The sequence below is a fragment of the Rasamsonia byssochlamydoides genome (genome assembly GCF_041956645.1).
Source record: "Rasamsonia byssochlamydoides strain NRRL 3658 unplaced genomic scaffold VTN77scaffold_13, whole genome shotgun sequence".
In the NCBI taxonomy this organism is placed as follows: domain Eukaryota; kingdom Fungi; phylum Ascomycota; class Eurotiomycetes; order Eurotiales; family Trichocomaceae; genus Rasamsonia; species Rasamsonia byssochlamydoides.
The window spans coordinates 246,134-272,994 of NW_027192396.1; the positions used below are offsets into that span (position 1 = coordinate 246,134).

The following is a 26,861-nucleotide window of genomic DNA, read 5'->3' on the forward strand; positions in this document are numbered from 1 at the left end:
CCGGTTGCCACATGTGCGTGGCGGTCCAGGAAGCTTTGTCGGACTGACCTGTTGCCCAAATCTGTAGTGGAGTTTATCGTACAGTCTCCGTCACGGAAGTGGTAATGCCAGTAGCTGCTCTGCTCCATGTATAGTGATTTACATCTTTGTGGTCTGACTAGTGGGGAAAAAAAATGCTCGAATTCCACATTCGTAACGATCCCTCTGCCACGGGAGGACTACATTGCACTTCCCCTGATTCCCCTGATCGAAGCCTCCCTTCACTGTGGCTAGTCATTTCCAACACTGTCGATGCAGGGGAAATGGGAGATGAGATTTACGCGGTGCGTTGGGGGACCTCGAAGAACTAGGCTGCTTGATATCAGAAGGAATTGCCAATATTGAAGCCGTGTTGATATTTACAATCTCGATTGCATTCACAGGACCAGTTCTTGAAGTTCTTTCTATATACATAATCACCATTGTGTGAGGCCTGCCCAACTTCAATGACTGCTACATCATTCGTCTGTATGACATCGCCACATTCTCCGACACACAAGTCAGACGGCATTGTCTTCGATTGCGGTGGTTGAAGCTCCTGTAGGCTATGAGGAGACACGAATGCCGTTGTTTTCTGTCACAAGCAGACGCAATGCTGGAAGGGGTTGGAAGCATGCGGTTGGGAGGGCAGGAGAGACCAAACACAGGTCACGTGGACTAAATGTGCAGACTTCGAGGACACTGTGGCTCGTAAAAGTACCGTCCTCGAAGATATCCAAAGAAACAGAGGGAATGATTTCTCACATGACTGGTAGAAGTGCAGCTCGTCGCTGGTGCACCGCCCGGAATCAACATCGCGAACTGTCCCCAGAGGGTTAAGCCTTCTGAGAATGTGTGCGTCCACCTGGTTGAGTACTGGAATGGGCTGTTGGTAACCAAGTCGCCTCCAGCCTCGCGTCCATGGGTTCGCAGGTTTCTTTCTTCTCCAACGAACTGGACGCAATGATCTGCGATATTCTTTGGATGACCAGCCGAAATGTGGCCACATACCAGAATGAATTCGGCCTTGGAAAGGATGGCATCACGTCTTGTAGAGTTCACCAATGCCCACTGCTGAATTCGTGGATAAGTTTGCCGGCTCGGGGTAGCGAAGTTCAGTGAACGACAATGACTCAGTCGAGATGCTATGACTGTTGCTATAATAGTGCCTTTTCATGACCAACTGCAAATGGAAGAAATAAAACCGGTACCGGGATAATGACGGGTGCGGCTTGCACATATTTCTAGAGCCTTGGTCCAGGTCATGTATTATAGCAGCGTGAGCGTAGGCTGATATGCTAACCCCAGTGAACCAATAGCGTCCCATAAATGGAGCTGAGAGCAAGAATAGCAGAAGGAATAAGGAGGGAGATCTCGCGCTAGTCTTGTTAGAAATAGTTCTCGATGGCTGTCATGGAATGATAAGGAGCTCGTTCCAAGCCTTCCAAGCAGTGCATGATTGCAGAGTGCCAAGCAAGCTGTATCGACTGGTGATAGATTCTTGATGATCATCTGCAGAAGTTCTGGTGGTAACAAGGCCCAAGGGGGTTCTCGATCCCGAATTCTGATGCTTCTAATGACCTAGCATCCAATTAATTAGGTTCATCTTGTTGTCTTGGACAGACCTACTTCTTTACAAGAAGGAACCAAAGTGTCTCTGTTGGTGATCTTCTTGCGCAGCAATAAGAGTGTAATGAGTGTGGTGACGTAGGTATGCTGGGATATACCAGTATCATCCATGTTGGACCGAGCTAGGTACCTACCTCACCAGGTAGGATTCACCAAATAAATAGAAGACATTCTTGACCCCATTTCCTACTAAGAAGATGCACATCTTAAGATACAAGCACTAACTTATGTTCTGCCTCGTTGATCCTCTGCCTGATAACGACAGAACAACGTCAGCTTTCCCTTGAAGCCTCCCATCTCCATAGCCAATCGGTCATTTTTTCGGGGCAACTACCAAGCAAGGTGCTGGGAGATATTCTTGAGGCTTCATTCATTCTTTCTCCTCCTACCTAGTAAGTAATTCCTAGGTAGTATCACCCCTACCTATATCCTGCTTCTTCCTATGAAAGACTGCCAGATCACCGCCATTGGATTGAGCAATCACATTGAATACGACCCCTCGCATGCCCAAGGAAGGGAGAAATTCCCTCCCTGCCCACGAGGCGTTGCGTCTGCATCGGCGCCATTCGGACACTCGCCAGGCATGGGAAAGTGACAGGCCGGATTCCATTCCCCCTGATGGGTCACACGCTTGACTCCATCGACCGTGCTTGCCGCGACGCCACAGATCACCCGCGCCGTCTGTCTCAACGCTACTGTCGAGTTGTATGTGCCGGACCCAGATGTGTTCCCAGACAGCGTCAGCGCCAGGGATGCGTTCTGACTCAGCGTCTTGAGGCTGGTGCGGAGTTGTCCGTAGCCATTGACGACGGTACCATTGCGAGTGGTGTAGTTCTCGTATACAATCCTGTTAGACGCGCCGAGCATCCCAGCCACCGCCAGGTCCAAAACCGCTTGACCACCCAGAGGAGATGCAATCGTATAGCGTCCCCCCTCCAGGAGAGGATAGTCCTCGAGCAGCGGCGCCCACGACGGCGTGATTGTCTGACAGGCGAGGTCCTGGTCCGGGTTTTCATAATAGAGAGGACTAGACGGGGGAAGCGTAGGGAATTCCGCGACAACAAGTCGGTTGGCATTGTTCTGACCTCTCTCGCCCCAAACGGCCATCGTGCCGTTGGGGTTCCAGGGGAACTTCGCAGAGCCTCCCGTCCATCCTCCAGTCTTGTTGTTGATCATTTGGCCGCTTAGGCAGTCTTCAGCATCTTCCTATCCTTTAGGAATGATCCATTTCTCCAGCAGGTGGAGACGTCCGGTGTTGGTTCCCAGGATGGAGTAGGAAGACAATCCGGTCAGTGCATAGTCAAGAAACGGGGGCAGCTTCATCGCGCTGAGCGAACGGAGTTGATTGTGGAATTGCCGGGCCGAACCAATGAGATAGTACTGTCCAGATGGATCCAAAGCGATGTCTTCGTCCCATTCGAGGCAGCGAGTGAGACGGGTTGATTCGCCGGTTTCCAGATCGAGCGACCAGTCGTCGAAATTAAAGCCCTCGCCGCGCGTGCTGGCGTAGAGGACCGTGTTACCATTGAAAAAGGCTTTGGCTTCATACCAAGCGAGACGATTGACCCAGTCGTCACTTGTACGAGGTGGACACTGAGATGATGGATTGAGCACGCGGAGATTGTCGACAGTATACGTTGTGTTTGTCCGGGATAGGTCACCCAGCAATATGATGAATCCATCTGTTCGGACTGCCGTCACCAGATAGTGACGACCGTCTGGTGAGATGCGTGGCTCTCTGGCCTGAAGCACTGTGATGTCGTGGTCCAATTGCGGAATCGAGACTGGAAGGATGGTAGCGGTTTGACAGTCCAAAACACTCGGGCTGCATTCCAGGATCTGGGGCCGTACCGCAGCTCCGGGGAGATCTGCTGCAACCTCGCGAGACGAATCTTGGGACCCAAAGAAGATGGATTTCTGATCTGGAAGCGCACTCAAATACCCTATCCCATTGCCGTGAGGAATATCGCAGGTGAGACAGGTGTATCCCGAACCATCGGGTTGAATATACCCGATTTGCGACAGCCCGTCGGTTCCATAAAACGGACAGAGAATCACCAGCCATCGCGGGACCAGATGCAGGATTCGGGTTCGATGCCCGTTATATTCGGAGGGAAAGGAACAACCCTTAACTCCACGGGCAGGGGAGACGACTGAGGCGATGAATGGACGACATGAAGGTTCATCAGAGTGACGACGGCAAGATAATGCAAAGATAGCTGTTTAAGGGCCATGATTCTTGCTTGCGGAAAGAAATGTATGTAGATGTAATCGAGGGATCCTGAATATATAAACAATATTGGCACTTTTTCCAGCATACTGAAGCGGAATTCCATTATTACTTATAAAGGAGAGAATATCGGAGTCATCCTAGGGCTGGCGAAAACTTTACCTTTTTCATACTAGCAAACCAAGCCACAGCATTACGCCTACCCTACATATAAAACTGAACAGAGTGGATGTCGATTAATTGGGCCCTTATTTTGAAACATGTTTGTACGTGTCCTTCTGTCCCAGTGCATTTTAGCAATGCCAGCAGGGATACTAGTCAACTCCAGCTTGCTGGGGAAGTATCTATTAGACCCGTCACCCCTAGGTCAGCTGCAGGACCTACCGGCAGCTTGTATCAAGACTAGATCAACCTGCCAACTAGAAATGGAATTCTCTGGTGTAGATTTAGGTGGGGGACAGCATAAAAATATCCTAATTTTGCAGGTCCTGAATACGCCCAGCAGACTTGCCCTGTCCATTGTCATTTGTATACGATCTTCAACCTCTCGAGGGATGATTTGGATCCTTCAATATACTCGTACCTCTGGATCTCTGGATTGACCTGCCGCTAGTACCAAAAGGGAAAGGTTTTCGCTAGCAGAATTAACCTTCAAAAGTTGATCCTGGCGTAAACCATACCTGATTCCTCTTTTAAAGTTAAAGAAAAAAAAACGTAATTAAGCAGTCGATTCGCATACCCGTAATTCTATTTACTGGAAAAGGTCGGGAATGATCAGTGAGAAGGCTACACCAAAAATGGTTTATCCCTGTACATAATGTATGTACATACCGTACCATATAGTCTATATGCAAGATAATAGCAACAAATTAATTAATATTATTGTAAAGATGGTAAACCCGATTCGCCACTTAAGAGGAAGATCTCAAAAAAAAAAAAGGAAGAAGGGAAAAGGTAGTGCTCCAATGAAGGTGCAGGAGGTAAAGTTTAGGGTGAAGACAGGGCACGGGAGCAACAGGATAACCCGTTAAACCAATCAACGACAGATAGTAGAAACAATAAAATGAAATTTTTTAAAAAAGAAAAAGGACTTACATACAACAGCATAAGTATGGTTGTGCTCACCAGTTCTGCTCGCGCTGGTGTTAGCGCATTGCTGCCCTATTCAGTCACTCTTCAGGCAAGCTCAGGTAACTCTTTACCCACCTCAATATTCTTTAACTAAATGTCCCTATCAGCTATAGAAGTTACATTTATATAATCTAATTATCAGGAAAGTCTTAATAAGCTAAAAAAAAATAAATAAAATATGAGATAATGGTTGCAGAGAAAAGCTGGCTTTTCTCTGCTCTTCTCTCTTAGACTTGTAATTTTCATGGATATTAAACTTAGTTATATAAACTGTGACGGCTCAGTCAAAAACGAAGTAAATTCATGTTTGGTAGTGTAATTACAAGAATTCGAAGCTGAGGAAGGAAGAAGAAGAAGAAGAAGAAAATTGGAACTATGGGAGGAGGCATATGAAAGATTCTGACCGCAGGTGCCGTTTGAGGCCGCTCCCGATTTGGAAGTTGGTCATGTGATCAAATCAAACCTCCAAACCTCTGAGCCGCGCCGTCACAATAGGCTTCATATTGAATTGCTTATAATAACTACCTTACTTAGTATTTTGCCATATCTTATGATGACTCTCAGGGTCTCGCTGAGAGATAAAGAACGGCTTGATTTCTCTAACTAGGCCTAACGGCCGATCTAATGACTCAGTGGGCGGTCACGTGAGCCGAGGCAACCGGAGCCTCAGGCTCCAACATCTTATTCTATTCCTCTAGGGCCTTCCCTTTTACCTTCCTTTTTAGGAAACTAATTATGAGAAAATGACACATATCTGGTTCTGTGTTGTAGGAAGAAAAGGTTAGGGAGCATTTAGCCCTTATTATTATTATTACTTGTCCATTTTATAGAGCATTTTTTTTTTCAGCCAGAGACTATGCATGCTCTCTAACAGCCTTTAACTATATGCATGTTCCATCCTTATGTAAGAAGGCCTAGTAAGATCATAATTCTATGCTAAACCCATAGCCTGACCCTAGAGCTAGTACCCTAGAAGCAACCCTTAAGGAAAAACCTCCAAAACCTTAATGAACCCCACCATACACTAGGCATAGAGAAGAGGGATGGAGNAGAACTAGAAAATCAACTGCTAGTGCCTGCAGGAGAAAGGGTATATGTGCTATGTATCCGGGCCTTATGACCATGTTTATACAGGATCAATGGAATTGGCATCATTATGACACTCAGAATCCCAAAAATGGTCAGTGTCCAGCCTACCCCGAGTCTGACATATAACGGAACTGCTGCTTCAGCCATGGCTCCAGCAGTAACGTATCGGAGCATAAGGACGGCTGCCTGTGCACTGGCCGTATGGGACTCATAGCTGTCAGTCACATACTGGAAGATCGAGATAGTGACACAGATTATGCCATAGGCGAACAGCGATGTCGACACCAGTGGCGACCAGAACGATATCGAAGGTCGGGCTGTCCAGCCCATCCAGAATAATGCCACCGGGATGGCGGGGGCACCGAGCATGGCCAGATAGAGGCTGATCTCTGGTTCTAGATGAGGGCGCTCTTGTTCAAGAGCTTCCACCATCTCTTTCCTAAGACGTCTCCAGGCAACGAGGACTGCAGGGCCACAGAGCAAGACCCCAGCAATGCTTCCTAGGAAAGATAATCCCACAAAGCCTGCAGACCATTGATAAATTCTCCCGAATATGAATGGGATCCCAGCAAAGAGCGTATAGACGATGACATAGTTCAGGCCCATATATACACCAACCAAGGTGAGAAGCCCATCTTTGAACAAGAAAAGAAATGGTCGATGCAGGGCATGTCTTAACCGACGCCAAAAGGAGACCTTCTTGAGCTGAAGTGGGGCTCGGTATCTTGAATCTCCTGTTAGCTTGCGAAGGTGCTTTGCCTTCCACTGGAGCAAAATGGGACTGTATGTCTCAGGCTGAAACATCACCACAGCAATAAACGCAATGCCAGTAAATACCAGAGACGCCCAAAATGAAAGGGGTCCCCTCTTATAGTGTTGTACAAGGAAACCATTAACGATTGATGCAAGCAGGGGGGCCATGAAGACACTGCAGGTATAGACAGGAAATATATAGCCACGCTCGAGCCGGGACCAAAGGTCAGCAACCGAACCACTAGTGCAGACACTCGATGCAGAGCCGACAAACGCGGCAAACCCGCGTAGCATGATCCTGATTCCATGGGTTGGTCCACACTGCAATGCCAAGACAAACAACATATACATTGCTAGGGTGACAATGTACACTGGATTCCGTCCAAAGAACTCTGAGAAAGGTCCCGTTATCAGCGATCCAGCGCCCAGGCCCATTAAAAACAGTCCTTGGTTCGTAGTCAGTATCATAGAAAAGAAGAAGAGGAAGAGAAGAGAAACCAGTTCGAATGATCCATACCAGTGAGCAGATATCCGGGTTCTCGGTGGGACCCAACTCCTTGCTCTATTTGCTCCAAGTGGGGTGAATCGATCACTGTCCCAAACTCGACAGTAGCTCCCGTGAGGCATATGATGAAGGTGCAGACCAGCCGTCTGGGCAATGTCCAGTTGTGCGGATCCATTGGATCGTCCTCGCCCTCGAATGATACCACCACTATCTTGTCATCACCGCCAGGGATGTCGTTTGTTGCTGTTTGTGTTGGTGGTACCTCTATCCCTGTTACCATCAGACTGGCTGTATTGCCCATTGCCTCCCGGGTGTTAATGGTGGAAACATCCCCCTCGATTTCGGTCTGAAAATCCACCTGGTCGATGTCTCCAGTGGGCTCCATGTCCAGGCGCACTGAATGCGGAGAGATGCGCAATGTCCTCGACTGGCCAATATTGCGACTTCTTCCTGTTCGTCCTTCCTCGCCTGGAGAAACGCCTTGATCTTGGCCATCCTCGCGATTATCAGGTTCGCTGGGCTTTTCCTGATCTTCTTGCGCGATCTGGGCTTCCAGCTGTTTGCGAAAGCCACGATACTGGAGATAAGACTGCATCATGGGGCAATCAAGAGTCTTCAGCCGATCACAGGAAATTCCATTCACAGCTAAGAGCTAGGCATGTTGCATAGGTTAGCTATAGCTATTCCATATTTTTTTTTGATTGCCGGATAACCGTTTCTTGGGCAATTCTCTTTAGGTTGAAAATCAGGCTTATATCGACCTGCTGGTAAGAAAATAAGGAAGCAAGTCTGCGACACTTCAGGAGATTCTGTCAACGGCATGACGTCAGGCCACTGTAATCTCTGGTAAGGATGTCAACCATGCAGGGAAATCTGTTCCGACATAGTAGTTTGTCAAGGGACTTTAGCATAATTTAATATGATGTAATCTTGTTGAAAATGGAAGTACCCACTGTACCATTTTGAGACAGAAATGTTGCAGTTTGATATTGCTACACACACAGTGCAAGCATCAAAGAAGGATGGATAAGAATTGAGTATAAAGCAGCTTGAATCACATTAACTGGGTAATCTGTCAGAACTGCTTGCAGATTTTGATATGTCAGCCATGAAGAGTCGCTGCTTCCTAGATAGTCCACAGCCCCACACAATCAAGCCAGCAAGAATCCTTTTCTCCTCCTTTGTCACATTCCTAGAAATAGTCTTCCAACCTCTACAATGAGGGCCAGGCACCCGCGAGTGTGGAAGCAGATATGCCTTACTTTTGCATGGCCGTTTTGAACACTTATTTCCAGCACTCAGTTCGATGCCATGGTGCATTGTTATGCTAACAATGGCACAAGGCAACACCTTATGTCCCTAGACTTCAAAAGCAATTGCAGGATTATCTAAGCAACCTAAAGAGACATTAATCAACTCGATCGGTACTACAGGAGCTTATTGCAAGGGCCCAGCACGATGGTGGCTTGGTAGAGGGGTTCAAGCCAACTCTCCTGTGCCCACATTGCAATAGTTGGATTTGTAAGATGCTGATGATCCTAATGTCCTTCTGCTAAGGCAGAGGTTTATAAACCTCACAAACAAGTATGGCTAGTAAGCACGCCGGTTGATAGATCCATATGGAGATAATATCTAATATAGCAGGAAAGATACCTTCAACTAAGATAAGAGCTCCAGGTGCAAAGACCAGGATCGACTTAACATGATGCCTCTGGTCATACCCTTACACACTGCCTGTTGCTTCGACCAATTAAATCTTCTGACTCATCTTCTCATTTTAGTCTTACTCGTCCACAATCACAATAGATGACGCACTTCATCTCAGATGCTATGATCACCGACTTCATTAAGTCAACAGGATACGGCTCACAATAGAGAAATAAAAGAAGAAGTACCCTGAGTCGACAAAGGAGGAGAAACAGTAAGAATAAGTTGGAGATGTATGGCCATAGCTTATAGCTAGTAAGCACAAAGCAAGATGCTATTATGAGGTCCTCTTTTTTTTCTTGACTAATAACAAGTATCAGCCATAATAATGTTCAAAGTCTGGGTGTCTGACTGATGAGATTAACCAGCTAGAGCAATATTGCAAGATTCTATCTGTTATGACATGCTCTACAGATGCATTCATTAACGCTCTCTTCTACATTAGGATGAATGTGACATATAGAGGATTCAATGGATTCTAGATTTATTAATGTGCAAGAAATGGAGGACAGGATACTGCTGGCCGTGATGGGCCTTCCACTAGAGAATGTATTGGGGTTATGCAGTTTTATAATTTGGTGCATACTCTTTACCTGCAGCTAAGCTATACTTATGCAAGCATTCATTTAGAAGAGTGTGCATTGAGGATATTGTACTATACCTAACATCAGGCTATTTATTATATGTATTGAGTCGAGTAAAAGGACGAGTCATCCTGATATTAGGAAAGAACAATAGATAAATACTGTGATAAGAACATCAGCCCATTTCATCCTCCCTATTCCTTATTCCTCTTAACTCTAAATGCACTGCTTGTGTTAGCAGGGTATTTTAAGATTAATAAATTCTAGACTAGAGAAGAGAGAACGAATACATATGCACTATTTTTTACATGTCATCATGACCTACAGAGTCTCTTGCTATAACACCATCTACAGTATGTGCACGATCAGAATCAATAACGAGGAAGATGACGAGCTCGAACCGGTCGACGACTCTCATGGAGAGTTCCGCAATATGCGAGGAGACCAGGACTGGCTTGGCATGCTATAGCTCTATTCATGTCCTTATGGAGTTAGTTAGTAGTGAGCTCCTTTCTATCATTCCTCTCCCCCGTCCCCCTCCTGTTTTGATGGGAAAAGGGGACAAAAAAAATTGTTAATGAGGAAAAAGATGACAGTAGACGGCCAATGGCCCTATGACAATCCAGATGGAGAGATGGAGATCTAGTAGATCTTGATGAGAACGAATATTCCTTAGCCCTAGAGGCTCTATTTGAGGAAATCATGCAGAAAATCTACCTGCCTGCCTTCCTTGATGCCAAATACCAGAATTGCTATCCACAGGGCTTCCCCATCCATACTTTCTATTGGGATCTCCTCAAAGAGGCATTTGGGCCTTAGCTAGAGGAGGGTGAGCTGGAGCTAGTAATCATAACGGATGTGCTCCAGAAGGGATGGACTGCAAACCCAAACACCCTTCGAGGGCTCTACCATCGAAACGAATGGCTTAACATGGTCTATCGTTGTCGTTGCCGTCCCAGCAAATCGGCCAGAAAAAAAAAACATTATACGATTTCCCAAACCGACCCGGAGATGATTCTTGAGGTCCATAAGGCAATTGCGTGGAGCAAGAGGAAAGCAAAATACAAGAAGTCAAAGAACAACAACAACAAGATCACAAACAGGCATGATCTTCGTCCAAGAATGCCCAATGGCCATTGTCGTCGTGCCATAGCTGCTTCTTTTTCTTCGTCGTGGAATTTTCCAATCGACATCTAGCATCTCATCTTAGACTATCGCCTGCGACTGAAGTCCCGAAGATGCTGATCATCACAGGCTGGGCTATGCTAGAATCATACTGGCGCCACCGCGTATGGCTTCTGCGCGGTGTCATCCTGGAGACCAGGGACCTGGAGAGGGAACTTATTGCGGGTGTGGACTGGGAGTCTCTGTGCGTCCAGCTCAAGCGCTTGCTGGAGGAGTCTTATGGAATGCTGAATCGTTAGCGAATCATCAACATCATAAGAGGGATCAGGGAGCAATTTCTTGTTTTGTTAGAAGACCATTCAAAAGAAGCAAATAGTTCAGAGGTACCTGCGAATTATGCAGCATGGGAGGGAGGAATGTAAACCCATTTATTCTTTGAGCTAGCATGTAAGCACGTGTAAATGCCAGTTGAGGGAGCTGAGAAGAGAAGAGAGGAGAGGAGAGGCTAATTTGGGGGCACTGACTGACTCCTATATAATTAATATATGTTGAAGGTATGAACAAAGCGATCATACTCATGAGTACACGGGAATCTGAAAAAAATGAAGGAGATAGAAGCTGATCAACCCCCTCTAGATCTGAGCATAAAATATCCCTAGATCTCCTTAGATCTTCTGATTCTTTCTGTATCATGGTTCATTACTATCATTCCTTCATATTAGTCAGTTCTTCAAAAATTGATCAACAATAATATACCTGCGAGCTGGCGACCAGCCCTGACCCTAGGCCATAAGCCCTATCTCAGCCTATGCCTAGGCCGCGAGTGGGTCGGCCTGGTAGCTGCTGACCGGCATTTGCTGAGGAAATATAGTAGGAAATGCACCTGCAAGGAGAATTCTTTTTTTAAAAAAAAAAAAAAGGTATGCATAGTAGGTAGGTATAGGGCTATCAAGAAGTTTCTGGAGGACAGAAGGGGTGAAGATAGGGCGGTAACAAGAGCTAACGCAATGAATAAACAAGAAACCAAGTAAAAAAAAGATAGAAACATACAACAGCTGGGATTCGCTGGTGGTCACCCACCCAACTACTAACCAGCCGGCGTGTGGCTTAAGTACGGCTGAGCGGACGGGAAGCCCTGTTTTCCACACCCTATGGTCGTATGTGCCAAGTACAGCTTGGAAAGAGATTATATAGAGAGAGAAATGATGAGAGATGCTTTAGCCTCTGTTTGTGTTCATCTTGTTTGAATACAGTACAATATGCCAGCGGGGGCCTCCCGAAGTAGGTAGTATTTATTTTATTATAACAAAAGCCGAAAGGTAAGAATAAATGCCATGGCAGGGCGTTCCTTTTTTTTTCTTTTTTTTTCTTTTTTTTTTTTTTTTTTTTTTTTTTTTTTTTTTTTTTTTTTTTTTTTTTTTTTTTNTTTTTTTTTTTTTCCTTTTTTTTTTTTTGACTGAATGGCGACGTCCATCGGAATATCACTTCAGTTTTTTTCTTTCTGGTCTGATATTAACTATTATGATCGTCATTATCGATATCAAGGTGGTCATTATCATTTTAATAACGATGGTTATTCTTATTCCTTATGTTGTTTAAAATCGAAAAAAAGAAAAAGAAAAAAGAAAATGGAAAATGGAAAATGGAAAACAAAAGCAAAAAGTGTCCGTGTTTGCTGGCGAACATTATTTCCCTACAGCTCAGCTCAATTCCGTGGTCGCCGACAGCCTAGGCGCTCAGCAGATCGACGCGATAGAAAGGTCCTGGACTCCGTACTGTACTGTACTGCACCATGTCTGAGATGTATGACTACTCTCTTAGCTCCTTACTTACTTACCTCGACTGATTTAACTAATTCACTTTGCTTGCTACAAGGCTACTATGGATGATACGAAGCTTCACAACGAAGCTGGCTTATCTAATCCAATCTTATCTTATCTACTAAGGTGATCTCATCATTGTTATCTAATCTAATCTAATCTAATCTTAACTAATCTGGTCTAGTCCTATCCGTCTCCGTCTCGTCTAATAATCATTCTTTCTGCTCGATACATAGAAGATTGTTCTATCTGTTGTTTTCTATTATGCTTGATTTATAAGATTCCGATTCATTCTTTCCTTTGTTTTTTTTCTTTTATAAGATCTATTGATCTATTATATTATAATCGAAGAAGGGAGCGTTAACTGGCATAAACAAATTTCACTATACAAGGTTTATTTATAACATTACTTGACTTGATTCGATGCATTATCCTTTCTCTTCTACCACTGGTGTTAGAAAATGTCTATTAGGTAGGCAGGAGTTGCTTGACTGTTGATGCTTATCGAATGAAGATGACGGCTGTTATCGGGCTGTTCTCCGAGCTGGGTATTCCCCCCGGCGTGGGCGAAGGATGACACGCTGAAGCAGCGCGTGCGTGGGGGCGTGCTGGTATACGGTGCTGCTGGCGCAGTGAGCTCGCTCGCGGTCAAGCTGCTGCGGAAGATGGACGTTCACCCGATCATTGGCGTTGCAGGCAGGGGCATCGACCATGTCGAGCGACTGATCGATCGGTCGCGGGGCACGTCGTGGTCGACTATCGCAAGGGCGAGGACGCGCTTGTCCAGGGCATCCGGAACGCGATACCCCAAGGCGTCCCGCTGCGGCATGTACTCGACACGGTGGGCGCAAACAACAGCCATCTGCACATCCTGAGGGTACTGGACCAGAGCCCGCAGGCTGGGTCGGCCCTCGCCACGACGGTGCCCTCCGTCCCGACGGACCAGATTCCGCCCACGGTCCGCTTGGGGAAGATCATGGTGCGCAGCGCGCATACAGAGCGAGCTGGCCTTTGCGTGGTTTCGGTTGATGGGGTTGGGGTTGAAGGAGGGATGGTTCAGTCCGCATCCGCATGAAGTTGTGCCGGGAGGGTTGGAGGGGGTCCAGACGGCGTTGACAAATATGAAGGCGGGAAAGGCGAGTGCGGTGAAATATGTGGTAAGGGTGGGAGAAAGTTGACTGTCTATAACGAATAAATATATGTCAGAAGTCTTCCACTCAGCCAGAGAGAGGTGCCATGACAACTACCCTTTTAGCTGTTGGATCATTTCCGGTTGACAATATACTTCTACCAATATCCTGATATATCAAGAGTATCCATCCAGGGGCCTGTTTATGGGATTGATTTATAGGGCTCTATAAATTAAACGAGTTAGATCAACTAGTAGATAATGAGATATTTACAAGATCAACTAGACATTAGGCATGTATGTACATACCTAGGTAGGTAACCTAGCAGTCTGTAAATAAATAGATAGATAGATATAAATTCTGTAGAACTTACTCACCATATGGAGTCTTTCCTTTTTCTTTGCTAGTCATATATCTAGCTATTCTGACCTAAACGAGTGGATCGATTCTATTGCCAGTTCATCTTATCTCGAAGATATAAACAGTATCTCGAGAGGATAATTGACACAGGTGTTGATTATATTTAATTTTGAAAAGTAATGGCATTACATATCGTTTACTCTGATTGTGTTCAATGGCCCGTCGCTCCAGGTTAATATTATGTCCACTAATTCTTCTCCTCGCCGACCACCTTGGTGATTTCGACGCCGTCCTGAAATCACATCATGTTAGTTCTGCAAGCAAGACGACAAACAGAAGTATATTAGATGTCCACTGTACACACCTTACTTCCATCCCGCCGTTCAAAGATATGTATCTCTGTTTCATACACCAGGTTTGGGTTGCCAGGCACATTCTCCAGATCCACGCCTGTATTCTTCTCGCCCTTCTCCTTGATAGCCTTCGCCAGGTCGATCCCTCCCAGGTCGACAGTGTTCTGCTGCTTCAGTTTCTCCCGCTTCTCCGCCGGACTCGACCGCACCCAGTCCAGATACTCCGGCGCGCCTGGCTTGAGCACGTTATCTGCCGCAAGCACCGACACCCCGGGCTTGAGCAACCCCAACTGCTCCACCAGCCACAGGTCCGGCAGGTAGCGGTCCTTCCAGTGGTCGAGGAACAGCAGCTCGACATGGTCGATCGCGTTGTCGCGGACCAGCCGTGCGAGGGACAGATGGCTCGGCGCGACGAGGATGCGCACGATATCGCGCAGACCCGCCAGGTCGACCAGCATGTTCGCCACCGCGGCATACACCGGGTTGATCTCCAGACTGAGATACCGCTTGCCCCCCGCGCGGCGCACCGCGTCGCCGAACTTGATCGCCGAGTAGCCCACGTAGCCGCCCAGCTCGATGACGGTGGAGGGCTTGCGCTCGGCAATCAGCGACACGATCAGCTGGCCCTTGTGCGGGCCGATGTTCATGAGGTGTTTGTTGTTCGTGCTGAAGTCGTCGATGGCGGCGAGGATTTTGTCGGGTTGGCCGCGGAGGTCGTCGAGGTTGGGGAGGCTGAAGATGTGTTGGAGGAGGTCGGTTTCGCGGTTGTCCTGTAGACATACACAGAGATCAGTAATTGGTCAATAAAGAAGACAAGAAAACAGTAACTTTGAAGAAAGAGAGAGAGGGGGGGGGGGGGACTCAGATATTAGTAATTAATAAAGAGAAAATAATAAGATAGTAAATAAAAACAAAAATAATATAAAATACAAAGAAAGAATAGAAGAATAAGATATAAAACAAGAAATAAAATAGAGAATAAAATAGAGAATAAGAATAATAAAGAAAAAAAGAGAGGAAAAATGAAAAGAGACACACACAGAGAGAGAGAAAAGGAATAAAAGAAATAGAAATCCCAGATATCAGTATTTAATAAAACGTAAAAATAACCAGATAGTAAAGAAAAAAATAGAAGAAAATAAAGAATAATAAATATATAACATAAGGGAGAAAAAAGAATGAAGAAAAGAACTAGGTAGCATAGTTCAAGGGAGAAAAAACCCATTGGTTGGATATACTCACATCATGGCGTGGCCGATGCGGGGGGTCGATGCTGGCCATGTTGAAGACTGTAGACACAACACAATATTTATAAAATATACAAGATCAATGCAAGAATCTGATCTGATAAAATCTGATTGATAAAAATCTCCCTCACTGCTGGCGCTTATATACTTCGCCCTGTCCAGACTATACCCGAGTCGGAGGTGCCCTGCGGAGATCCTTCGGAGATAAGGCTTGCGTTTCATGTTTCACCACATTCTGGCAGCATACGTACGCCGGCCCTGGCATGCATGGAGAGGTTCTGTTATTGGACCATGCCCCTCCCCACACGTGAAACCGCTATTGTCTATTGCGGTATCGAAGTCCGATTTTCTAGAGGTGCCTTATCGCCGAGGCGAGGGAAGGGATATACTACAGACACTATGTACATACAAAGTGAGTGCGCTTGCAGTGAGAATTGTTGTTGCCTAATGGCTGCAGCTTGCTAGAACGTTCTGGTGGCGTGATTATCGTCCTCATCGGCGTCATTGGGTCCCAGTTGGCGAGTTCAGTGAATCCAGCTGGATCAATCTACTCAGTGAGGTGACGGCATGTGGCTATTAGAAGAGCAGGCCTCGCGATAATGTTGGCGGTCTGATCGAGTTGGCGTTCTTCGACAGTCCAGACTGACTACAAGCCCAGATTTCAACTCACGGATGGGAGGTTGGCGGCCAGCGTTAACGGCTGATTTGACGGCGTCAATTTCTTCCGCATGCGGTGTGGAAGAATGAGAGTCTCCGTCTGCTACGGTTCAATGACATAGTGCAATACACTGGTCAACCACCGCCTCCATATCGTGAGAAATCCCCCACTGCGACGACAGGCATCGGAAGAGCTTCTGGATCGTGTTCAACTCGTATAACACGTTCATTCGGCTTCCTCCCTGTCCAGGCAACGCTCGCAACTCCCCGCGGATAAACTGGCTAGTTGCAGACTCGTTCAACATTACTGTCTTGCTCATCATCGACGGAAGAGGTGGCTGCTCTTTCGTCAGGAGGACATCCTCCCAGTCAATTGCCCCCGGCAGATGGATCGAATAGTTGCCCGCCAGGGAGAAGACAATGTAGACGATGGCCGCCGCGAAGAGCGACCCTGGCATATGGATGACATGAGCCCGTCCCCGGGGCAATTGCTCCACGATCTGCTGGATCGCGACCGCGTGCAGCAACGCGCGACGACCGTCACCCGAATGAGCCCATTTCACCAAGTCAAACCCCCGCCGCATCCCCTTGCCACCGCTGCAGACATGCTGCTCCAAATTGTAGGTGCTGCAGATCTGACGGAAAAGCATGGATGAACTCGTGACGGCGTCGAGGCAGATGGTGTGCCAGCGGAGGAGGATTTCTAACCGTTCTTCCTTGGACAGAGACAAACTCGTGTTGATGCTCCCGTGCACCTGGACAAGCGCACGACACACCTCGGGCCTCCCGGGGACGCCCACCGCAGCGACACCGCTGTCATCGTCATCGCAGTCAGACAGCAGTGACTGCAGGCCTTCGAGGACCACCCGTAGGGAGAAGGCGGAGGTTACTGGTTCCAACGACCCAGGAGTACCACCAGTCGGGAAGATCTGGCGGAAGATGTAGCGAAAGGTTCGATTGTCAGGCCTCTGCGTGCGGATATAAGCCAGCCATTCATCCGCCGTGTTCGCCTCAAAGGCCGCGTCGCTGCTGGGCAGGGTGAGCTGGTTGGCAACGTGACGGACAGACGTCGCTTCCCCGGATAACTGCGCCAGCAGCCCATCCAAGATATAATATGCCAGCAAGGCGCGCTGTTGAATCTCGCGGGACACCCAAGTCCGCCAGTGATGCTCTTTTTCCGCGGCCGGCGCGGTTAGCGAGGGCAGATGATCGACTGGCGCAGGTTCCGTCTCAAACATGCCACAATTTCGGGCCCAGAAAAACCCCAATGCACGAAAGATCTGACTGGTAATGCGGATTGCCCGGTTCTGACGGAATCAGCGGAGATACAGGGATTAGCGATGAAGATCACGAACCTTAAAGAGAGCACCGTAGACATGGCCCAGAAGGGCCGTAATCACCAGCTGGACACCTGGGCAAGCATCGTAAGGTCCACGATGTGTTATCAGTGTCTGCCACTGGATGAAGTTAGCCATAACTCCACTTTCGACGAGAATTTCGAATCCTACCGAGGTTGCAACGGCAGTGTGGGCAAGCCGCCACAGGGCTTCTCCCTATGATATGTCAGCTTCATCGCCTTTCCTAGTCTATAACGCATACCTTTGCAATGGCATCCTTAGGCCCCAAATACAACGACCCAATAGCGAATGGCGTTCAACAGGAGAGGGTGGGTGCATTCTCGGAAAACAAACGTTGGACGATGTAGGATTGGAAAGGTGGGGACGAAATGGACGAAGAACATGTGTAAGCATTCGTCCAGAAAAACAGACGTAATGGAGGTGGATTTGACGGCTGCTGTGACACTGGAAGACTGCATAAAATAAATGAGCGGAACGCCTGCTGATACTGACAGTAGATCACCTACCAGGCTGGTCACCATTTCCGTCACGTCACGCACCGCCTGATGGCCCTTACCAGATGGAATGGTGCCCACGGAAGAGCTTCGATCACCAAACGTGCTGGGCGAGTCCAAATTCGTGGTTGATGTCTGATCGACGATGGGTGGAAACGGTAGCGTTCCCAGAGGGACCTGCCACTGCTCTACGGCCTCTGACGACATAATAGAGTGGAACAGCTCCTCCGAGTCAGGCCAGATCAAGGCAAGGTCGAGCTCCGTCGCTGGCGTTGTGGTTTGCAAGCCAACATGACGATTGTTGGTACTGCTACTCGATTGAGACTCAACCCAGCTCTGACCTGCTGTGCTGGTGGTCACTGCAGACTGCTGCATCTGGCTGCCGCAATCCCAAGTGGATGCTGATGACGGGGCTGGGGGAGGAATCTCTGTCGCAGCCTGTTGTTCTATCGAGGAGACTGATGAAGGGGATGCATACTTTGTACTATCCCGGCGAGTGTGAAGCTTCCCATGCCGGGCAGAGCGTCTTGACGAGCAAACGGCCGGCCACACTCTTTGCAGACAAAAGGTTTGGATCCCGTATCTACGCCCAGCCATGATTATCGCTGGTATCAGCATTGTTCTAGATGAGAGATAGCGCAGCGCAACGGCGGGCTCCAGTGTCTTACGGCTGCGTTCATGTCTCTGTAAGGCGGTTAGTAAAAGATAATATGGGACTGCCGTGCAAGTTAAAAATTAACAAAATAAAAAAAATAAAATAAAACAGACAAACTGAATACTGTAAAATAATGCAAATGGGATTGTCTCACCCTCAAGTGTTCAGGCTTGGTAAAAGCCTTCTGGCAATCCTTACACACTAAGCGGCGGGGCCGATCTGCGACCGGGGAAGATGCAGCCGCCATGATGGCGATGCACTCGAGAATTGGATTAGTGCAATCTCATCAATTGAGGTTCTTGCAGTGCTCCTTCTAGAAGTTAGAAACAGAGCCAGCCTCGCCGTTTGTGTGGGGAGGGCAGATCGAGAAAAGGATCGAGCAGACGCAGGCTGGATAAGATTTTACCCCAGACTGGAGACGGAGACGTTTCCGAACCCCGCGATCCTGATGCACTGCGTCAGTAGCGTCTTCAGCAGCTGACTGCAGAGGGCAGGCTGATTAATTTAATCGAGCTTCTCCGCAAATGCAGGGATGATAGCTGACACTGACAGATGGCCAATAGGCTCAAGTCCAGACCTGGTCGATTCTGCCCGCTGGAGGTTGACCAGAATACCATTTCGGAGTCCTTGTGTCGACCCACGTGTTCCAATTAGATGCCTTTCTTACTTTCCTAATTTGGAATATATCACAACGAGCTTGCCTCCTCCATACAATTTTTTGGCCGTAATAAATAATACTTTTCGTGCACTCATTTGCTGTTACCCTTTCATAACAGGTTCTGCTTTCTCTTCTTTGTAGTCTATGCCACAGATGGGATGATAGGACGTTGCATTGTGATTGACTTCACTATAAGACTTCGATGAGCCTGTGATACACCGTGCTGGACCGCAACGAAAATAAAAATGAAAAATAACAATAGAAATAAAAAAATAAAGTAGTACGGACTTAGTACAAAAAGAGGATGCGTTCCTAGGCAGTCATGTTAAAAGCTGAATGGTCGATCCTATGCTAGCTGTCACGATGAAGACGAGCTATTTTAACTAAGAACTAGAACTCCTAGTTGACAAGACTGAAAGGCGATGATTTGAGAAGATGGAACCATGAGAATTTAGGCTGATTATAAGCTCAACTTCTAGGGGGGTCGATATGATTCCATTCTTTTCTTTGTCTCGGAAAACCGTTTACTTCACGGTGAAATCACAAAAGTTCGTGGCTGCTGGATGGATGAAAATACGTACTCCGTACATACAATGTTGTTCGAATAAATTTTACCACCATCTCCAGTTTTCTTGGAAATTTCCAGTCCAGAGTGCCCTTGCAGTCGTGGGTTATGTTGGTGACATAAATCCAAACTCACACAGCGCAGTCATATTGTTTTGCAAATATGTCGTTTGTCAGGAGGTATTACTCTATTAAGTCTACATGAGCAGTTTGCACATCGCGGGTATAAACGGGAATGTCTATAAACAGGCAATTTAGGAAGAATTGGCACAGAGTTCAAATGAAATACTATCACTCATCATGTACTACTCGTAGCACTAAGTAATTTTTTTTTCTCGATTCTTTCTCTCTGGATTCACTGGTGGATTACTACTATCGGCAAGCCGATCGAAAATGCCGAAGAATCACGTTACCTAAGTCTTGGGTTAGCGTGATGGATGCGCCAATCAGCGCTCGTCATTGCTGCGCAGTGATTAGTCTGGCGGAACACCATATATCCCCTGCTCCACGCTGTGTACCCTCATGCATCTCCACAGCACGCGTTCACGGGGGTGCTGCAGAACCACGGTCCCCAGAATCGTCAACAACTGCATGGAGCAACCCCAGACCCCGGGATTTGGTAGTTTCTGGGGTTTCTCCGCAGATTTGGGGACTCCGTATTACCTTTACAGTAATGAATCACCAATTTCAACTATTCACCGGGTTATCCCGGCCAACTGTCCCCAAGGGGTCCCCACAGCAACTCCTGCAGACCGGAGGGGGGCCGATGGTGCTTCAGGAAGGTGTCCGGCGGGAGGATTGCCCTGCTGGTCACCTGCCTTCCTTAAAGGGGGCCCTGCAGCTGCATCTACCCGTTTCACCAGCTTTGCTCCTGCTCGATCCGATTGCAGTATTATCGTCAACCGCCTTTCTGCAGAACTCGTCACATTCTTTCTGCTCTGTTATTGTTTTCTTCGTCTTCCTCGCCTGGCATTGAGGGAATACCCCTCAGCCAGTAGATTAATGTCTGCTGCACCCGTATCACAATTCATACCCAGATAAACTGGCATCTTCTCCATCATGTCTGCCAACGAAGATATCAAACCCACGTCCAATGGCCTCGAAGCCACTGAGAAGGCCGACTTGGCTGTCCAGGTGCCAACCGTCAGCGCCGCGGATCTCTCCACCGAGCATCGTGAGTTCCTGCTGCAACGACATGGCACCCTCGAGCTGGACCCCATTCCCGCCCCGGATGAGGCAGATCCGTACAATTGGCCTGTGTGGAAGGTTTGAGCGCAGTTCCATCCCCCAAAGACGTCGTCGTACTGACCATGCTTTGTGTCTGCGTAGAAAACAGTCAATCTCATTCTCGTGGCCTTCCACGCGATGATGGGCACCTTCACGGCCGCATGCATCATCCCCGCCTACATGATGATCTCAGAGGATCTGGGAGTCAGTTTGCAGCGCGTGTCATACCTGACATCCCTGCAGATCGCCGTCCTCGGAGCGGCGCCCCTGTTCTGGAGGCCTCTGTCGAGCCGATTTGGCCGTCGCCCGATCTTTCTGCTGTCATTGGTCTGCAGCCTGGTGACCAATATCAGTTGTGCCAAGAGCCCGGATTATGCTTCGATGGCCGCTTGTCGGGCCCTGACGGCCTTCTTCATCAGCCCGGCGCTGGCCCTGGGGAGTGCCGTGGTGACCGAGTCATTCTTCAGACAGGAACGGGCCCGATATATGGGGGTGTGGACCCTGCTGGTCACTCTTGGAGTGCCTGTCGCGCCGTTCATCTTTGGCTTTGTCGCCCAGCGGGTAGGATATCGATGGATCTATTGGGTGTTAGCTATTGTAAGTTTTCCCTCTCTCTCTCTCTCTTTTTTTTTCTTTTTTTTTTTTTTGTAATTTCGATCTTTTGATCTTTCGATCTGGGCTGATTAGTTCAGGTTAATGGCGTGCAATTTATTCTGTATCTCTTCTTTGGACCGGAAACCCGGTATGTGGCAGGAAACCCCGCCCGGGCACCCTCCGGATTCCGTCAGCAATATCTGACCTTCCGACGGATCGACCCGACTCCCTTGCAGCTGTGGGAATTCATCCACCCTCTCACGCTGGCCGGCCGTCCGTCGGTGCTGATCCCGGCCGCTGCGTACGCCATGATCTTCCTCTTCGGCAGCGTCCTGGTCACGGTGGAGATCCCGCAGCTGTTGCAGCAGAAATTCGCCCTCAGCACGCAGGCACTGGGCCTGCAGTTCCTCAGTCTGGTGATCGGATCGTTGCTGGGCGAGCAGGTCGGAGGGTCTCTGTCGGATTTCTGGATGAACTCGCGCGCCCGTCGCACCCAACACCGCCCCGCGCCCGAATACCGTCTCTGGCTGAGCTATATCGGATTCGCCTTGACGATCGTAGGAGTGATTGTCTTCCTGGTGCAGACGCAGAACGCAGCGGGCGGCCATTGGAACATCACTCCAATTGTGGGCGTCGCCATTGCCGCGTTTGGCAATCAAGTTGTCACGACTGTGCTGATCACGTATGCTGTGGATTGCAACCACGAAGAAGCGGCATCCGTGGGAGTGTTTATCACGTTTGTCCGACAGATGTGGGGATTTATCGGGCCATTCTGGTAAGATCCCTGCCCATGTTGCCTTGTTGATACCTGCTAATATTCAACTTGTAGGTTCCCTGACATGTTCACCAACGTCGGTGTTGCCAACAGTTCGGGTGTGGCCACGGCGCTCATCGTCGGAGTCAGTGTGATTCCCACTCTGCTGCTGCAGTGGCGTGGACAGACCTGGCGGGGGGCGCGGGCCCGAGAGGAGTCCGCTGCGTAGGTGTGAGACAAGTTTGTATCGTTTGAGGACTGTCGCAGGTATCGATCGTCCGTATGTATGAGGTAGTAATGGTTAACATGTAATACCCGCTATGAATATAATTATGTTTGCGATGATATCCCTGAGGCACATTATTCAGGACTGATGCTGCGGGGGATATGTGATAGTCTGCATCCGTACGAGTACTCTCCACTGTGGCATACCTAGTAGGTCAATTAATATTAATACTGTCCACTCAGCAGCCTTGGAACAACTACATAGTACCTACCTAGGTAAAGTGAAGTTGTTTGTCAGGCCTTTAGCCTCCTGAGTTTCCTACCTGTAAGTAGACAGCTAAGCCGGACTGATGCAGTATCCGCGAGGTCTCGGGCTTTTTTTTTTCCTGGAACGAGAATTGCTGGTGATTGATGACGTTGCGACGAAGCATGGTTCGAAATGGAGGACAGCAATAAATAATAACAATAACAACGAAACGATAGGTATATGGATATACCTACCACATTAGGTATCATATCAAGCAAGTAATCATGATTAATTAGTTGATTGTGTTCTCTCTCGCGGAGTCTCTCCCTCCGGTTACAGGGTACTCCGTACTGCACGAGAGTCTAGATATACACCCCCTAATACTCTAGATAGACGACAGATACTAGATAAATGAATAGATAGATATCTATGTAAATTGCTGCTGTCGGCAATCGGCAATCATACGATGTATCTATCAGGCAATCTTCCTTAAGAGCGAACGAGGCGAGATTGAAGGACGGGTAAGGATTTATCCGCTCAGATACCAACTTGGGTATGACTATGCACGTGCAGGGCTCCTGACAGCAAGGTCTGAGAGTGACAAAGTTAATAATTAGAACTTTGATGATTATGACGTTGATGATTTTAATTTTGGGTAATTAGATGCTCTGCAGAGATAATGTTAGGTATTAGCAGCAGAAGAACCATCCATAGATATCACAGTACGGAGTACAGACCTCGTCCAAAGTATTTGCACACACCTATTTGTCGCCCAAGAGATGCATATTTTTTATTGCCTTTATTTAGCAACAAAATAGATAGATATTTTTTAAAAAAAAATTAAAAAAATGGTGAATCGGCTAAAAAATGAATTCTATTACATAGGAAAATATAGAAAACTTTTTCGAATTTAATTATTGCAAAGTAAAATTGACTTAAGTAATAATAATCAACGAAATTAATTTTAATTTTGGGATTTGAAATCACTTACTATTAAACTAAAACAAATAAGGGAAGGGGAAAAAGAAAGAAAGAAAGAAAGAAAGAAATTTCTATAAAGGTTTAAAAGGTTTTATATATAGGTCGGTATACAGTAGGAGATTAGAGAATGTTCTATATAATTATCGTTCTCAGATAATAAATAATGAATTAACAATACTAAAGGGTTATTTTTTTTTCTTTTCTTTTTTCTTAAGATGAATTTTTTTATTCACGGGTTGCCGCAAAAGAAAAACGAAAAAAAAAAAAGAGCCTTTTGTCTTCGTAAACTTGGTACTGTATATAATATAATATAATATAATATAATATTGTCCTGTTGGAAATGGAGACTGGCCCCTGGGGAGTTAATTAGTTGGCTTTGCCCTTCAGCTTCATCTTCATCTTCATCCTTTCTGTGTGAGGGAGTGTGTGTTTCACCAAACCCCATTTGATGAACATTTAAGTATTATTTTGTTAGTATTATTTTTGTGTTTTTTACGTTAGCTGGGCTAAGATGATGATTATGATGATTATTATGTCCATATACCTGCCTAACATCCCTACCTACCTACATAGATATGTACCGAGTCCTGTATGTACCTACCTAAATCTCTGCTGACGTACTCTGTACAGAGTTCATATCAATAATCGCCTGGTTGGTTGTGCCTCCCTCCGTCCCTCTCGTCCCTCCGTTCCTCATTCTTGGCTTCCTTTCTGTTTCAGCTCTGCTCTCCACACTTCATCCCCACACTGCACGCTGTACTGTACGGAGTACTCCGATGGCAATCATTGGCCACCGGGATATTTCCGAGTCGTCCCCACGCTTTTGTCCCACATACATACTCGGTACGTTCCCACACACATACAGGGTATATATACGGAGTCCAGAGGATGTATCTGTCTGTCTGTCTCTATCTCAGGAGATAGGGAGGGAGGTCAGTGCTACATACTGTGCAGTACAGTAAATATAACTTACTTGTATGGAGTAGTGTACGTACTCCATACCACCTACTACAGTAACTACCTAGGGCTGCATTCGGTAATTTCAATTTCCTTAGGAAAGGCCTTTTAGTAATTACGAAAAAAAAAAAGGCGTCTATTTCTGAAAGTAGAGAAAAATCTTTATTGCTTTGTTCGATTAATATTGGTTAAGTAAGAATTGATTTCTTGGTGGCTAAGTAATTTTTTTCTTAAAGAAATGACCATATATATATATATATATGTATATATATTGAGTGGAATCAAACTTTGTATTTCACAAAGAAAAAAAAGCTTTGGATTCACTGTGACTATCTATTGTATATTTCAAGCAAAGATTGAAACATGGTAACAGGTTAGGTACTCTGTGTATGATATGTACTGTAGAGGACGTACTGTACCAGGATATCGACTATATCAGCCAGTATCGAGTCGAGTCGACTCTATTACAGTATATCCATTCAATATGTACTACGCTGTACTGTAGTGTGTACAGTAAAACAGGTCTATGTCGTCTGTCTAACCTGACCAAAAGATACCCAAATAATCAACAACTAGCTTGGATGTTTCATAGCAAGCAAGCTATGGCCTACTGCTCATTCTCAAAATTTGTGATTAACGTCCCGATATGCGGCTCCAGCTGCACACGGAATTCATCTCCCGCCTTGAGGAACTCTGGAGGCTTCTTGGCCGCTCCCACGCCTGGGGGAGTCCCCGTGAGGATGACCGTTCCGGCCGGTAGGGTAGTTCCCTGCGAGAGGAAGCTGACCAGTTGGGGGACTGAGAAGATCATGTCCCTATCAATCGTCAGTATATACTGTACATATATATACAATACAGGTTTTATAATTGAGGGAAGCGACTTACTCCAACCCGCAGTCCTGCATGACTGTCCCGTTCTTGACTCCCCGGATGCGCAGTTTCGATACGTCGGGGACCAGCGAGGTTGATGCCACGACGGGGCCTGCATCATGTCAGACAGGATGATACTTATCTTGCATGAAAGCTAGAGAGTTCCTACCCAACGGACACGCCGTGTCAAACCCCTTGGAAAAACACCACTGGCTCTGGTTGGTCTGCGACGTGCGACTCGACACGTCGTTGGCGGCCGTATACCCCAGCACGTAGTCCAGCGCGTCTGCTTCAGACACGTTCTTGGCCGTCTTGCCGATGATGATGGCCAGTTCCGACTCGTAGTCGCCCGTGTTGTCGCGCTGCGTGATCTTGGGCAGGATCGAGGGCGCGGGCCACGGGTCGTTCAGCGCCGTTGCTGGCTTGAGGAATATCGTGGGGATGTCGGGCAGGGCTAGATTCATCTCTGCGGCGTGGGAGACGTACTAATAGCCATCATCAACATGAATCCATTTTTTTCTGTTTCTGCTGGTTTGCACTCACATTCAACCCAATGCATCGGATCGTGCCGACTTCCCGCTGCGCCAGCGGCGAAAGCACTTTCTGAATCGTCTCAACCGTGTCTGTCTTCTGGCCTGGAGCCAGGATCGACGAACCCGAGTACGTCGTCACTGCGACTTCTTTGCCCTCGTAGAGGGCCAACCCAACGTCGACATTGGGGTCGACGGGTTCTCCGATGAGCACCTTGGACGGGTCTGATTTGGGGACAAACCGGACGAGACCTGATGTGGTCAGCTGGTAGCTATCTGGTGTATGTATTCTGGGCCTTACGAGAAAATGAGGCAGTCATTTTTGATGAGATAATTTGTATATGATATATAAATCAAGAAAGAATGACTACAGAGGAAGATTATTTCTAGAAGATATCTACCTATGTAC

At 47.2% G+C, this 26,861-nt stretch overlaps 9 protein-coding genes across 9 annotated transcripts; 2 read left to right on the top strand and 7 right to left on the bottom strand.

Moving 5' to 3' along the window:
- Positions 1-2,127: 2,127 nt before the first annotated feature.
- On the bottom strand, positions 2,128-2,823 carry VTN77DRAFT_1525 (uncharacterized protein; the record flags this gene model as incomplete). The annotated part of the gene is made up of 1 exon (XM_069417266.1): positions 2,128-2,823. The coding sequence occupies one exon, from the start codon at positions 2,821-2,823 to the stop codon at positions 2,128-2,130; it is 696 nt and encodes a 231-aa protein (XP_069280014.1).
- A 30-nt stretch (positions 2,824-2,853) lies between these two features.
- Positions 2,854-3,983, bottom strand: VTN77DRAFT_1526 (uncharacterized protein; the record flags this gene model as incomplete). The annotated part of the gene is made up of 2 exons (XM_069417267.1): positions 2,854-3,800; positions 3,968-3,983. The coding sequence occupies 2 exons, from the start codon at positions 3,981-3,983 to the stop codon at positions 2,854-2,856; spliced, it is 963 nt and encodes a 320-aa protein (XP_069280015.1).
- A 2,087-nt stretch (positions 3,984-6,070) lies between these two features.
- On the bottom strand, positions 6,071-7,953 carry VTN77DRAFT_1527 (uncharacterized protein; the record flags this gene model as incomplete). Its single annotated transcript, XM_069417268.1, has 3 exons — positions 6,071-7,148; positions 7,200-7,296; positions 7,368-7,953. The coding sequence occupies 3 exons, from the start codon at positions 7,951-7,953 to the stop codon at positions 6,071-6,073; spliced, it is 1,761 nt and encodes a 586-aa protein (XP_069280016.1).
- Positions 7,954-9,962: 2,009 nt separating this feature from the next.
- Positions 9,963-11,070, top strand: VTN77DRAFT_1528 (uncharacterized protein; the record flags this gene model as incomplete). The annotated part of the gene is made up of 2 exons (XM_069417269.1): positions 9,963-9,999; positions 10,901-11,070. The coding sequence occupies 2 exons, from the start codon at positions 9,963-9,965 to the stop codon at positions 11,068-11,070; spliced, it is 207 nt and encodes a 68-aa protein (XP_069280017.1).
- A 2,194-nt stretch (positions 11,071-13,264) lies between these two features.
- Positions 13,265-14,101, bottom strand: VTN77DRAFT_1529 (uncharacterized protein; the record flags this gene model as incomplete). The annotated part of the gene is made up of 3 exons (XM_069417270.1): positions 13,265-13,773; positions 14,030-14,042; positions 14,099-14,101. The coding sequence occupies 3 exons, from the start codon at positions 14,099-14,101 to the stop codon at positions 13,265-13,267; spliced, it is 525 nt and encodes a 174-aa protein (XP_069280018.1).
- A 227-nt stretch (positions 14,102-14,328) lies between these two features.
- Positions 14,329-15,715, bottom strand: VTN77DRAFT_1530 (uncharacterized protein; the record flags this gene model as incomplete). Its single annotated transcript, XM_069417272.1, has 3 exons — positions 14,329-14,373; positions 14,446-15,204; positions 15,677-15,715. 3 exons carry the CDS (start codon positions 15,713-15,715, stop codon positions 14,329-14,331), a joined length of 843 nt encoding a protein of 280 aa, XP_069280019.1.
- Positions 15,716-16,448: 733 nt separating this feature from the next.
- Positions 16,449-19,092, bottom strand: VTN77DRAFT_1531 (uncharacterized protein; the record flags this gene model as incomplete). Its single annotated transcript, XM_069417273.1, has 5 exons — positions 16,449-17,645; positions 17,694-17,795; positions 17,847-17,891; positions 18,203-18,874; positions 19,000-19,092. The coding sequence occupies 5 exons, from the start codon at positions 19,090-19,092 to the stop codon at positions 16,449-16,451; spliced, it is 2,109 nt and encodes a 702-aa protein (XP_069280020.1).
- A 2,034-nt stretch (positions 19,093-21,126) lies between these two features.
- On the top strand, positions 21,127-22,871 carry VTN77DRAFT_1532 (uncharacterized protein; the record flags this gene model as incomplete). The annotated part of the gene is made up of 4 exons (XM_069417274.1): positions 21,127-21,333; positions 21,397-21,891; positions 21,987-22,663; positions 22,718-22,871. 4 exons carry the CDS (start codon positions 21,127-21,129, stop codon positions 22,869-22,871), a joined length of 1,533 nt encoding a protein of 510 aa, XP_069280021.1.
- A 2,788-nt stretch (positions 22,872-25,659) lies between these two features.
- On the bottom strand, positions 25,660-26,772 carry VTN77DRAFT_1533 (uncharacterized protein; the record flags this gene model as incomplete). Its single annotated transcript, XM_069417275.1, has 5 exons — positions 25,660-25,867; positions 25,938-26,034; positions 26,092-26,407; positions 26,466-26,704; positions 26,754-26,772. 5 exons carry the CDS (start codon positions 26,770-26,772, stop codon positions 25,660-25,662), a joined length of 879 nt encoding a protein of 292 aa, XP_069280022.1.
- Positions 26,773-26,861: the final 89 nt, after the last annotated feature.